Consider the following 12483-nt stretch of genomic DNA (forward strand, 5'->3'; position numbering starts at 1 on the left):
GATTCCTGGTCAGAGCACCTGTCCAGGTTGAGGACTCGATCCCCAGTGTGGGGTGTGTAGGAAGCAGCCGATCCATGATTCTCTCATCATTGATGTTTCTCTCTCTCTCTCCTTCTTCCTTCCTCTCTGAAATCAATGAAAATATTTTTTTAAAAGGAATGGTTTATAATTGCTATCTTTTCATTTTTTGTTTTAGAAGTTTTACTTTTTGTGAATAAACAATATAGTGCGTATTACCAAACCTTTAAAAAGTGCAGAAAAGTACAGAGTGAAAAGCCCCTCTCCCCTTGCCCACCCAGTGTCCGGAGGGACCTGGCCTCAGCGGTTTGCCATGTCCTTTCAGAAATACCTTGTTCTCTCTGTGCAGAGCCTTTACAGACAAGCGTGTGCGCAGCGCTCCCTAGTGGCGGGGAGTAAGCCAGCACTTGCCACGTGCACTGCTCATTCCGTCCTCACAGCAGCCGGCAGGACAGCTTACAGTGGTTCTCAACCTTCCTACTGCCACGACCCTTTCATACAGTTCCTCATGTGGTGGTGACCCGCAACCATAAAATTATTTTCGTTGCTACTTCATAACCGTAATTTTGCTACTGTTATGAATCGTAATGTAAATATCTGATATGCAGGATGTGTTTTCAGGGGTCGCGACCCACAGGTTGAGAACCGCTGGTAGAATCTCTCACTGTAGAGGTGATGTCAGGTGGGGCATTCACAAAGCCCGCTAGTGACGTGGCCTTCTCACACCGCCTCTCCCTCCTCCTCTGCTGCAGCACGCGGGGTTTAGGCGGAAGAGGCCTTGCTGACTGCATTCTGCCTGCGCTTGCCCGTCCCTGGGGTGCGAGGTCTCTGAAGGCAGCAGTGGTGTTTTATCTGGCTTTCCTCCCCAGCCCCTAGGACAGAGGGTGTCCAAGAATAGGCACCTGGTAAATGGTGGATGATGTCTTGGTTCCATGCTACTAAAACTGGTTTCTCCACGATTTAACAGGTCCATCTTGTCTTAATGCTGACGGGATGCTGTGGGAACCTAACCCTTGTTTAGATCAGTTAGCCTGTGGTGTACGTGGGTTCGCGGTCTCATTTCGCTTCAAGGTGCAGAACTCATTGATGCTGTTAGTGCGGGCGGACTGTACTGGGAGCTCCTTGAAGAGAGTGTACTCTACAGCCATCTCAGTCCTGGTGTTGCTGACTCTGCCTGCACCTGTCCATCCCTCCCTCGGATGGACAAGCTTCATCTCTCTCCTCTGTAGAGTCAGCACCATCTTAAATCCAAGAGACCCAGGCACTGGCTCAGAACAGTGACGAAAGCTGCACCCCAGCTGTAGACGGCGCCTCCTAAATACCTTGTCCTTTTCACGAAATCTGGGCGCTGAGAGTCAGTTGTGAGCAGGACAGTCACGGATCTGCCCGCGTTGACCTTATATGTTCTGGTCAGGGAGACAGAATACACACATCAACAAACTGGATAGTTTTAGATCATGGTAAATGCCATAAAGGAATATAAAAAGGAAAATTTTTTTTAAGAATATAGCAAGGAAGTGAACGCCAGTTATATAACCTTCTCCTTGCTCTGACTGAGGCATTTGAAGAAAAGTCAAAGTAAGATCTGCCTGCCCGGCCAGCATGGCTCAGTGGTTAAGCATCAACCTATGAATCAGGAGGTCACGGTTTGATTCCGGTCAGAGCACATGCCCGGATTGTGGGCTCCAATCAACGATTCTCTCCATCATTGCTATTGCTATTTCTCTCTCCTTCTCTTTTCCTCTCTGAAATCAATAAAAATGTATATTTTTTAAAAAAATAAGATCTGCCATTTCAGTAGGAGGGGCCAGGAAAGTTGTAGCTATGATCCGAGGCATCGTTTGTACAAGTGTGGGTCCCCTGCAGCACCCCGTTCAAAGCACAGGCCCTGCAGCCACTCGGCCTGGATCCAGGCAGCAGCTCTCCGCTCAGGAGATGTAGAAGGGCCAGCGAGGCCGCCTGATCTGGAGGCGTCCCCCCGACAGGTGCCCCAGCTGCTGCCTGGCACTGGTGTGTGGGGAGTGCCCGCAGTAGCGGCGTCCTGCCCTTTGCACGCTCCCTCTAACGGCTCCACCTTTGCTTTGTCTTCAGCTCCAGGGGCTGAGCCACAATGTGATCTTCACCTTGGACTCCCTGCTGAAAGGAGACCTGAAGGGAGTCAAAGGAGTGAGTGTCTGGAATCTGATTTTCACTGTAACTTGAAAAGATTGGGGTTTTTTTCTCTTTTAAGATCATAGGGGTACTTGTATTTGAAAGGCACTGGAACATTTTTAGCATAAAAAAGTGTTGTTGGAAAAGGATCACGGAAGAGTGTGCCACTTCACATGATGTTACTGACCGAGGAACAAGACCAGACACTGGAGGAAACGCGGAGGGCCCTGGTGGGTGGCGCAGGGCTGGGCTCCCTCACTGCTGGACCCGCGGGCCCCCTGGGTCCCACATCGCTGGCGTGTGGCCAGGATGCGCGCCCTGCCGATCTCAAGCCTCTCGCTGGAATAACGGTGTGATGTGTGTGCAGGTGGCTTTTGTATAAAGTTTCCAGCGTCCCACAGAGGAGAGCGGTTTTGCTAGGATGTTATTTCAGAATTATTTACTCGCCTTTAAACAACAGTACATTTAATTTCAGTTTCGTTTTCTTTTTTCTAAGGATCTCAAGAAGCCATTCGACAAAGCTTGGAAAGATTATGAGACAAAGTTGTAAGTGGTTGTTTTTTTTCTTTGTTTTATATTGTCATGATTTTCCTAAGAAAAAGATTGACTGGGTAAAGGACAGAGCCCTTAACTTACAGGGACAAAAACTTGTGTCGTGCCTGCTTGTAAGGGCTAAAGGTTGGCCTGCCTGGCGGGTTCCTGTAAGGGGTCGGGGAGGCCACGCGCGGAGCCCTGGATGTGGGCCCGGCGCACCTCCACGCGGAGCGTTGCACGTGCCTTTATTAGTATGATCCCAAGTCGCCTGACACCGGGCTGTGCGGGGGATGGGAGGAGGAATATATTATACAGCACTTAATAAAAACCTTGGCTGAAAACCCGACAACTATAAACATAACAGAATAAAAGCATTTCCGAAGGCGGCAGTAACAGCAACATGACAAGCAAAAGAAACATTGAGGATTAAATATTTTTCTCCGAAACTACTCTCATGATTGCTGACGTAATAGTAACAACTGCATCGTCGGAGCCTTGCTGTCTTCGGAGGACTGTGGTGCACTGACAGTTAGAGATGCAGCTGGGAAGAAAGGCTCTGGCCGTGGCCCGCTGCCGTAGATGGAGGCCGTGGGCCGCCTCGTCCTTCTCTGAGGGCAGGGCGTGAACGCTCACGGGTGGACCGAGCACTGCCCTGCCTGCAGGTGGCGGCGTGCACTTGGCCCAAACAGAACTGAGGCCTGACGAAGGGGGTGTGAGTTCACAAAATGGGAGAAAAACACTTGCTCTAGACCTGTTGTGGGGTATAGCTCCTCTGTGGGACGCAGGAACAACAAAACAAGATGTGCTTTGTCCATTGACGTACTGCAGATCTGGATGGTACAACAGTAGTTACATAGAAATAGAAGGCCTTGAAGTGTCTGGTGGTCAGTACTGTGAATATCCTAGAACAGTGGCCAGCAAACTGTGGCTTGGCAAACTGCAGCTCGCGAGCCACATGCGGCTCTTTGGCCCCTTGAGTGTGGCTCTTCCACAAAATACCGACTTCTGCGCATGGGCCACGAAGTTTCAATCGCACTGTACCACGCGCCCGCACGTGGTATTTTGTGGAAGAGCCACACTCAAGGGGCCAAAGAGCCGCCTGTGGCTCGCGAGCCGCAGTTTGCCAACCACGGTCCTAGAACATAAAGAGTTCTTAGATGATCCTGCATGTTAACTCTTATGATCACGTGGTTCTCATCGAAAGGAAGATGTGCGTGCGTGTGTGTGCATGTGCGTGTGTGTTAATGGTGGCATCTGCTTCCATTCCAGCACGAAAATTGAGAAGGAGAAGAGAGAGCATGCGAAGCAGCACGGGATGATCCGCACGGAGATCACGGGGGCCGAGATCGCGGAGGAGATGGAGAAGGAGCGGCGCCTCTTCCAGCTGCAGATGTGCGAGGTGCGGAGGGACTTCAGCCCCTCGCCCGGAGTTTCGCTAGCGGGGCCCTCCTGCGGGCAGCAGCCTTCCTGCCTGAGAGCGGCTGTGTCTGACCCGGAGAGGAGGGACAGTTACTTAAGGACTCTAATCTCATTTTTCTCCAAGCCTTTGGGATCGGCCCTGTCACTGTTGCCTCCTGTTTTGAGCCTGGGGCCTGTGGGGCTCTAAGCCAAAGCAGGACTCTTTGGTGAGAATTTCACTGTTGCCTGTGAATGAGTGTGGAAAAGGCAAATTTTGGTAACACGGGTGAATCTTAGGTTTCACTGGTACAGGTGTCGAGCATGTTTGTTTGTTTTTAACCCTGTGTCTAGTTTGAATGAAAGCTTAAATGCAGGGGTCATTGAGAACGCCTCTGAGTTCATGAAAAAAATGCAACGAAAAGCATGCTGCCTTCAACTTAGAGCAGTGGTTCTCAAACTGTGTTCCCACTGGACACCGGCGTCCTTGACCGACACTGACTCATGGGATTCCTTTTGTGCTTTTGGGAAACTATGAAAATGGATAGGATTTTCTCACTTTTAAGGTTTCCTTCCTTAATTTTTCCCCCACCCCAATAAACCTTTGGCTCCTTCTTGAACTTGTCTGCTCATGAACACTCCCACACAATGAGACACGTGAACAAGAGGCAAACAGTGTTGGCAGAAATCCTCGGCCAGTTGTGAAAATCAGAGCTTGTGATGTTTGGTGCATAAGTTACGAAAGCGTTGTTTTCATCCTTTCATTTTTATTAGCAAAAATTCTAACTCACCTCCTTTGTCTCAAAGTTTTAATGCCTCGTGGCATATCCCTTCGAGAGCACGCTGATTCCCTTGTTTTCAGCCAAGAATAGCCCATCTTGCAGGTCTTGACCCTGTGAACCCTAGGTTTGAGAGCCACTGCACCAGAGGAAATAAGTCAGCTATCCCAGGATGCTTTGCTGTGTTGATTTCTGCTTGTCTAGTAAACTAATCACGGGTGTTTATAACATGCTGACGTGCTAACCAATGTCTACTAGTGCCTGTGCCGATCACACACCCTGAAGATAGCCGAGGCCAGTACCTGGTGCAGATTCACACGGGGGGGCTGCCCCCCGAAACCCTGCCCAGAGAGCCCTGTCGGCAATGACAGCATCCACTTCTGTTTTATTCCCACAGTATCTCATTAAAGTCAACGAGATCAAGACCAAAAAGGGCGTGGACCTGCTGCAGAATCTCATCAAGTATTACCACGCGCAGTGCAAGTAAGTGGCAGGTGGCCGTGGTGACTCGGAGCCGAGGAAGGGCCCGCACTTCGGTTTTCTTGCTTCTTTCCTCTGGTCTTCATTCGGTCACTGCATAGTGACATGAAGGCCTCCCACAGCCAGGTCATAGGCAGTGAGTGGTCTTGTCCATAGTCAGTGTTTTCTATCAATCAGCCACTCATATTAGTGCAGCTGCTTGGCTCCTGGAAACGCTGCAACTCAGAAAGGCTGGCGTTACTGTGACGGCCTTGCGGCCCCTCCTGCAGACACTGTCCCTGTTACTGAGAGGCCTTCCCAGTGCCCCGCTTCCCTCCCTCCTTCCTCGGCATCTCACCGGTTACAGCGTCATTTGTACCGCATTTTCCTGCTTGGGGGGTTGTGATATTTTTCACCCTCTGCATCAGGTGAACGCCATCATTCGGGCAGTAGGAACTCTGCACTTGTGCCTGGGTTGCTGGAATATTGTGAGAGGCGCCCACGGTCCCCATTTTTGTTTGTTCGCCTGGCCAGGCCCCCTGTTTATGACGTTTGAGGCTCTGCGACACCACGTTTGCCTTTTCCCTCCTTGTTTCCTTTCCGGGTTCGCTTTTGTGGGCTTTCTGGTAATTTTTACGTGAAAATGTACCCGTTTCCCGTGTTCGATTCTGGCCAAGGGCACATGCCCGGGTTGTGGGCTCAATCCCCAATGTGGGGCATGCAGGAAGCAGCCAATCAGTGATTCTCATCATTGATGTCTCTATCTCTCTCTCCCTCTCCCTCCCTCTCTGATATCAATAAAGAAATATGTATTTTTTTCAAAAAAAAAAACACAGTTTATGTGAAGTGCCAAGCGTGCTGGGCGTGTGGTCAGTGCTCAGCCATGCCAGGCTTGCTACCCCTCAGGGTGCAGTAAGGCACCGCTTATGTCCGTGGTAGGATAAAGCCTTCCGGGTCATCGGTGCTCTGACCCCACATCCCGTGCCTCACGTGCGTGTGGGGACTCGGTGCGTGTGGGGACTGACTTTCCTCTGGCCTCTATTTCTGGTCCCATCCCTCTCTCCTTAGAGTGTCCAGTTGGGGCCCATGACACCCCACTAGTTAGTGTGTCCTCTTCTCTCTCTTGAGCTCAAATAAGGCACAACCAGGGGAGCTGTCAGTGTGCGGTGACAGCGACTGCAGTGCGTTGTCTGTGTGACGTCTGCTGGCATGTGGCAGTAGCACCCAGGCATGTGTGTTGGCACATCTTTTACAAAACACTGAAATCCGTTTTATACGTGTTTTGTGTAGATACATGGTAAGAGGGTAAATTGTATTTTTGGATTTTTTTAGGTAATTATGGTTCATTTCATTTTTGTACTGCGGGTAAGTCTCTGATGTTTTCCATTGTAGTTTCTTTCAAGATGGCTTGAAAACGGCTGACAAATTGAAACAGTACATTGAAAAACTGGCTGCTGACTTATATAATGTAAGTTCTTTATAAAATACATGCGTTTAACTTGCTTTGTAGATAAGTATCAGGAAATGTGAAATCTGTATTAGAAGAGTATTAAAGACAAGAAGACCAGTTAAGTGATGTGTCCAATAAAGACAGATAAACCTTCAGTTTGACTCAGATGTCAGTAATGGAATGTTCCAGAGTGTGTTTGGGGAGCATGGGAGGAGCGGGAAGGAGAGTCTAACGGTTGCTTCTAGATGACTCTCTGTTCAGGGTTCAGTCACATCACGGTGCCCTTCCGTCAGCAATCGCAAAAGGAATGTTTTGGTTGTGAAAGGATAAAATGAACTGCCTCTGAGTAGGCAAGTTTATGGATTTGGGGGGCTTGCTTGCTTTATATTTCCTCTCTTTTTTTTCTCATGTTTAGGTTTTGCTTTTATAAAAGCAAAAGGAAAACTTCTTTGAGGAAAGATACTAAATACATATGTATAAAGGTCAACCTTTATTCCCATAAACCACTTGGCAATGAATCGTCGTGAAAGTATATGTTTTATGAGTGCAACTACTTATGTTCCAATGAGGTTTTTAGCGTTACAGATAATACCGTGTGTCTTTGTATAACTTTAGAAAGTATATAGCTGTGTACTTTTCCTGCTTTTCTTTTAGCGAACGTGGCTCTGGTTGTGATCAGGTTCCCGTGTTTACAAAGCAGCCAGCCTTTGCCCGCGGGTAGGGCTCTGCCCTCACATGTGCGTGGGCCCGTAGGTTTGGTCCTCAGTCCCCAGCTCTCTTCTGGGCCTTCAAGGTCATCGTGGTATCACTACCGCCTTTGGAAAAACCAGAAGCAAATAACTCCGTGTTATTTCTTAACTTTGTTTAAAGTGGAACTTTAATTATCTAGCCTAGAGGTATTATTTAATAAGAAAGCATGTTGCATTATTCACTCATTTCAAACCCACTGGAACCTTCATAAGATGAGAAAATTGTGCCTCTTATATAAAAAATGAGACCATGTGAAGGATTTGAGTAAGGAAATTGGCTATATCATTGAGTAGTTCGATGTGTGGTATATCAGGGTGAATGAAACGCTGTTCATAAACATATAAAAGATAAGTGACAGAAGTAATTTTTTTCTCTTGTAGATAAAACAGACCCAGGATGAAGAAAAGAAACAGCTCACTGCCCTCCGGGACTTAATAAAATCCTCTCTTCAGCTCGATCAGAAAGAAGTAGGTGCTCAGCGTCTCCAGCAGGGCTGGCCGGGCAGGCGGGGCTCCTGGTGGGGTGTGGGTGCCTCCCAACCTGCAACGAGGGTGCTGACAGCTTCCTGCCAGGGTGGGGTGCGACAGGCGAGACACCAGACACGTGCACCTACTGCACTGCCCAGGCTAGAAGCCGTGTTTCATTTCCCTTCCCTCCTACGGAAAAGGTGTCCTGAGCCCCAGCCTACCGCTCCATGGCTCGGCTTTCTGTCCTGGCTTTGCAGATGTGTGTTTCAGGCGTGTGTCTTCTCCAGCTGTGGAGGGAGAGGCAGGGCAGCGCACACCCCTGTGCTCCTTAGCTCGTCTCTCTTTCTGGGCAGCCGCAGGTGGGCGGGGGAATAGAGAAACAGTCTGAGTCACAGCCCTGTAGAAGCTGTGCCCCCCACTTAGGAAAAAGGAGGAGCGAGTCTTTGGATACTGAGGTGTGGAGTATACGGAGCATGGTAGCTGTTAGATGGCTGCTCAGATCCTTAATCATAAATCGTATTTGTTCATTTGTTGTGCAAACGTTTAATTAGTACCTGCAGTGTGCCAGCAGCTGTGCTAGGCAGTAAGCGTTAGTCCTGTCCGTTAAGGGGGCCGTCATCTGGTAGAAAGTGGAGAGTGTCAGCCGTGTGAACAGGAGTTGTACCTAAGTGGCGTGGACACTGTGGGAGAGATGCCAGCGAGAGGAAGCTGCAGAGATGCAGAACTGCCTGGCAGCGCCAGCGGGCGACGTTTGGGATAAGGTGGGTGGAGGCGTGAGATGTGGTTTATGGGCAGAAAACCCGGGATGCCCACTGGAGGGGACGGGCTTCGAGCTGAGAGTAAGTGAAATAGCCCCAGTTGCCACATGGAGAAGGTAGAAACGTGCCTATTTGGATCGTGACATTATTATGCATTGAATTTAAGTGTGATCTCTTCAATGCAATATTTAATAATTATAAAATATAGCATTTTTAATATTTTTAATTCTGATATTATCTCACAATGGCCAACTATTTGTCATCTGAAATTTCTGAAAGGTGTTCATGAGTCCAAACAAAACAGAGTGAGCCCCCTCGAGCGTGGGAAGCCAGCCCAGCACCCCTGGTCCCGCGCACCAGTCCTGAAGGTGCTTCACTGGGCCACTGGAGCCCTCGCTGCTTCTGCCTCCAGTTTTACATTCGCTGGGCGTTGTGAAGTGAGAGGAGGCCATAGCCCTTTAACTCTGCCCCCGCTCACCTGTGGACAGGTGTCAGTGCCGGGTGACGTGTGTGCTGTGCGCTCACATCATGCAGAGCTGCCTCGGCCAGCACCTGCACCGGCCTCGCAGGCCACCTTGAGGGTGCGACCACTCAGCATAAGAGCAATAGAAAGATCCAGATTGTGGGGGAAGAGGTAGATCTCTGTCTAGAGAAATTTGCAAGGTTTTGTACTGACTTGTACTTACTTAACCACTTCCTACCTGTTTTGCCACAGGGATTACTTCCTACATATGGAAGCTTTCTTGAAAAAGAAAAGAAGCTATTGTAGGCTCTCGGTTGTGCATAGAGACCGGTGTATTCTGCTCATGCTAATAACTAAAGGAAAAGTTGCATACCAGTACAAGCCGAAGGAGTGTGTACATGCGGAAATGCACACACGCGGCTTGATTGATTTTAACTTCGTGCCAAATCGCTCAATGATGAGTTTTCATTAGCACCGCGTCCAGAGTATTTTACAAGTAAAATTGATCTCTCACAGCATGCCTAGTTGCCTAGTCCATTCTCATGCTGTTTATCATCTCTCGTTGCAAGCTATGTTAAGAAGGTAGTGATTTTTAATGATTTCCGTTAAACATGAAAGGAAATTTTCGGCCAGAGATTTCTCACCCTAGTTCTCCAGTTCCAGAGCGTGTAAAGTCATCTAAAGACTGGCCCGAGAAAGTAAGGCCCAAGAAATCACTGAACAGCCTCACCCCACCACCAGGCTCGAACTCCACTCAATTAAAGGAAGCCTCATGAACTTGTGTTGTAACTAGGACTCCCAGATTTGGGGTAGACTCATATTTTTTTTTCTCGTGAAAATAAAATTCTCTAATGACTTGTGGCAGATGTCCTATGGAATTAGGCATCTTAAGCTTTTATAGTAGCGCAACCTCCCCGAAGAACTGTTTGCTACATGAGTATTTTTTGAGATGAAAATGTTTTATTTTTGAAGATGATGTCCATAAATTATCCCCAAACCCCCAGCTTTGTGTGAGCCCCTCTCGATAGCGCACCGTCCTGGGGTTTGCAGGTGTCTGACAGATGCTGGGCTTGACTCATCTGTCCTCACAGCACCTGGCACACTGCCGGGCACCAAAGCTGCTCGGTAAATATTTAGTACACGGAGACAGAAGGACGCCTGTGCCCGCCCCATTCATACAGTAGAGATGAAGCTCCCCTAACAGAGGTCTGTCCTCAGATCGGGTGCCAGAAACTCTTAGGACCCCATTAAACCAATGAGTGTGTAATTGCTTGCAGTTTAAAAAGACTGGAGATTTTTCTCCTTAATAATGCATTCAAAGGTTTTCTAATAAAGTCAGGTAATCTGTGCTGCTAACAGAGAATGGGAAATTGAACTAAAAAATGATATCGTGTTTCATTCTACAGCTTACGTTTCTTGGCTCACCTCATGCAATTTCCCCAAGGTTTTATTTTAAATTCATTGTTTTTAGTTTTGTTTCATTTTGCCTGAATGATTTTTTTTTTCATTTGCATTTTCTTTCCTGAATACATGTTGAATTTTATTATGCTGGCAAAGGATTCAGCACCTACTTCATTCCCTCAATTTTGTTTTCTTTTGTTTTCATTTAGTGTTAACAGTTCTCCAAGGTTTTCTTTCTCAGAAAAGAAAACCCTCTTTTCACGTATCTGGTGTGCCCTGCTACGCAAGCTGAATGACCATTATTTCTCAAAGTGCAGAAAGCATCGTTTGTATGACTTTCTTAAGCCATAAAACTCATTAGCAGTTAATTTGGGATTGCTTCATGCTAGACTTCTGAAACAGATTGCTTCTTCCCTGTTCGGGTTAATGGAATAATGTTCTGAGGTCAAAGCCTGGAGTTCAGCCACTTCCTTTACCTTTAAAAGCATCTTTGTCTAATGTGAAGCAAGGCCCATGCGATATGTTTGTTGTCCAGAATCTAGAGTGTATTTAGGCTTGTAATAATTATAAGTAAGGGAAGTCTTAATGGCACATTTACAGGATATAGTAGTTTTCCTAAGTTATCAGCATCTAAATTCTTGTTAAATATGTAAGCGCTTTCATTTTTTAAGCATAGGACTTATTTTAAAGGTTAGCAAATGGACTGAGATTGGAGAGGCATAATTTTTAAATGCAAATGGAACAATCATAATTTTAAATCCCGACAGAGCAGGAATTACGTGGGCAGACACAGAGAAGTGCAGTTTGGTGAAAGGGTGCCAACTTTTAATAAGAATTGGGATCCAAGGAGAGTTTCGATTCTGTGCTTCATGTTCTGGAGGCAGAGAGATGGCGAAAATCCCCGAGTCCAAACCCACAGCGGAGCGATTTTGACGGTTTCGTCAGGTTCAGGCAGCCAGTTCTGTGGATTGCAGTATCTGGCCTTGTGTTTTGTCCCACGCCCCCACCCTCTCCAGCCCCATCCATTCTGTGTCCTAATTGTGTCCCTACTGTGGTTCCTGGGACTGTCACTAGGGGCGCTCTAGAGGCAAGCTGCTCTCTGCTGTCCCTCCGTCAGCTCTCCAGCCAGAGGCCTGGGCACGCCTGTCAGGGAGGCCAGCGCCAGCCAAGTCCCGTGGAGTCCCCAGCTCTGGGCCCTGGGGAGGCTCAGCTGCAGGGGATCTGGCCGGTTAAAGACAAAGAAGTGACTCGGGTTAAGAGAATGACTGGAGTTTGCAACCTGTTCAGTAGACTCAGCTGCCTAGAAAGGCGCAGGCAGCCTCGTGGCCTCGCTCGGGAGAGCACAGTGAGTGCAGAGTGAGTCCCCGCCTCAGAGACGGGCTGTGTCCCGGGCAGTGCCCTCAGGGCCTGCACGGTGCCCGGCTGTCGGGGTTCGGGATGCGCCTCTGAGCACAGAACTCGTCACATGTAGAACAGCCTTAAAGGAGCGCTGTCCTCACTGAGGCCAGAAAGCGGCTCCTGCCCTCAGGCCTGCTGTGCACCAGCCATCAGTAGGCACCCGGGCTCAGAGCTTCCCCTCCTCTCCGACCCTTGTCCGGGGTTGCCTAGGGACTGGATATATTAAGTTCTCTTCACTCGGAAAAGCAAAACAAAAAGAATCCTTCTGAAATTTGTTGTGGCTTTTCTTTTTTTAATCCTCACCCAAGGATATGTTTCTGATTGATCCTAGAGAGAGGGGGAGACACATCGATGTGGGAGAGAAACATCATTCGGTTGCCTTCCATACGCACCCCGACCGGAGATCGACCCTGAAACCTGGGTATGTGCCCCGACTGGGAATCAAGCCCGGAGGGACCCT

The 12483-nt window shown here is 48.4% G+C and overlaps 1 protein-coding gene across 3 annotated transcripts in view; it reads left to right on the forward strand.

Annotated features, from left to right (window-relative positions):
• Positions 1–12483, forward strand: part of ASAP1 (ArfGAP with SH3 domain, ankyrin repeat and PH domain 1) — a gene marked incomplete at its 5' end in the record, with an annotated part of 188482 nt that overhangs the window by 135339 nt on the left and 40660 nt on the right. For all 3 annotated transcript variants that reach the window (XM_081111283.1, XM_081111281.1, XM_081111282.1), the window contains 6 exons: positions 2110–2184; positions 2666–2715; positions 3973–4102; positions 5275–5360; positions 6729–6804; positions 7917–8003. In XM_081111283.1, coding sequence (XP_080967409.1) covers positions 2110–2184; positions 2666–2715; positions 3973–4102; positions 5275–5360; positions 6729–6804; positions 7917–8003 — 504 coding nt within the window. The remainder of the gene's footprint in view (positions 1–2109; positions 2185–2665; positions 2716–3972; positions 4103–5274; positions 5361–6728; positions 6805–7916; positions 8004–12483) is intronic.

This window comes from Myotis nattereri (assembly GCF_964212035.1).
Source record: "Myotis nattereri genome assembly, chromosome: 17".
NCBI classification, from domain to species: domain Eukaryota; kingdom Metazoa; phylum Chordata; class Mammalia; order Chiroptera; family Vespertilionidae; genus Myotis; species Myotis nattereri.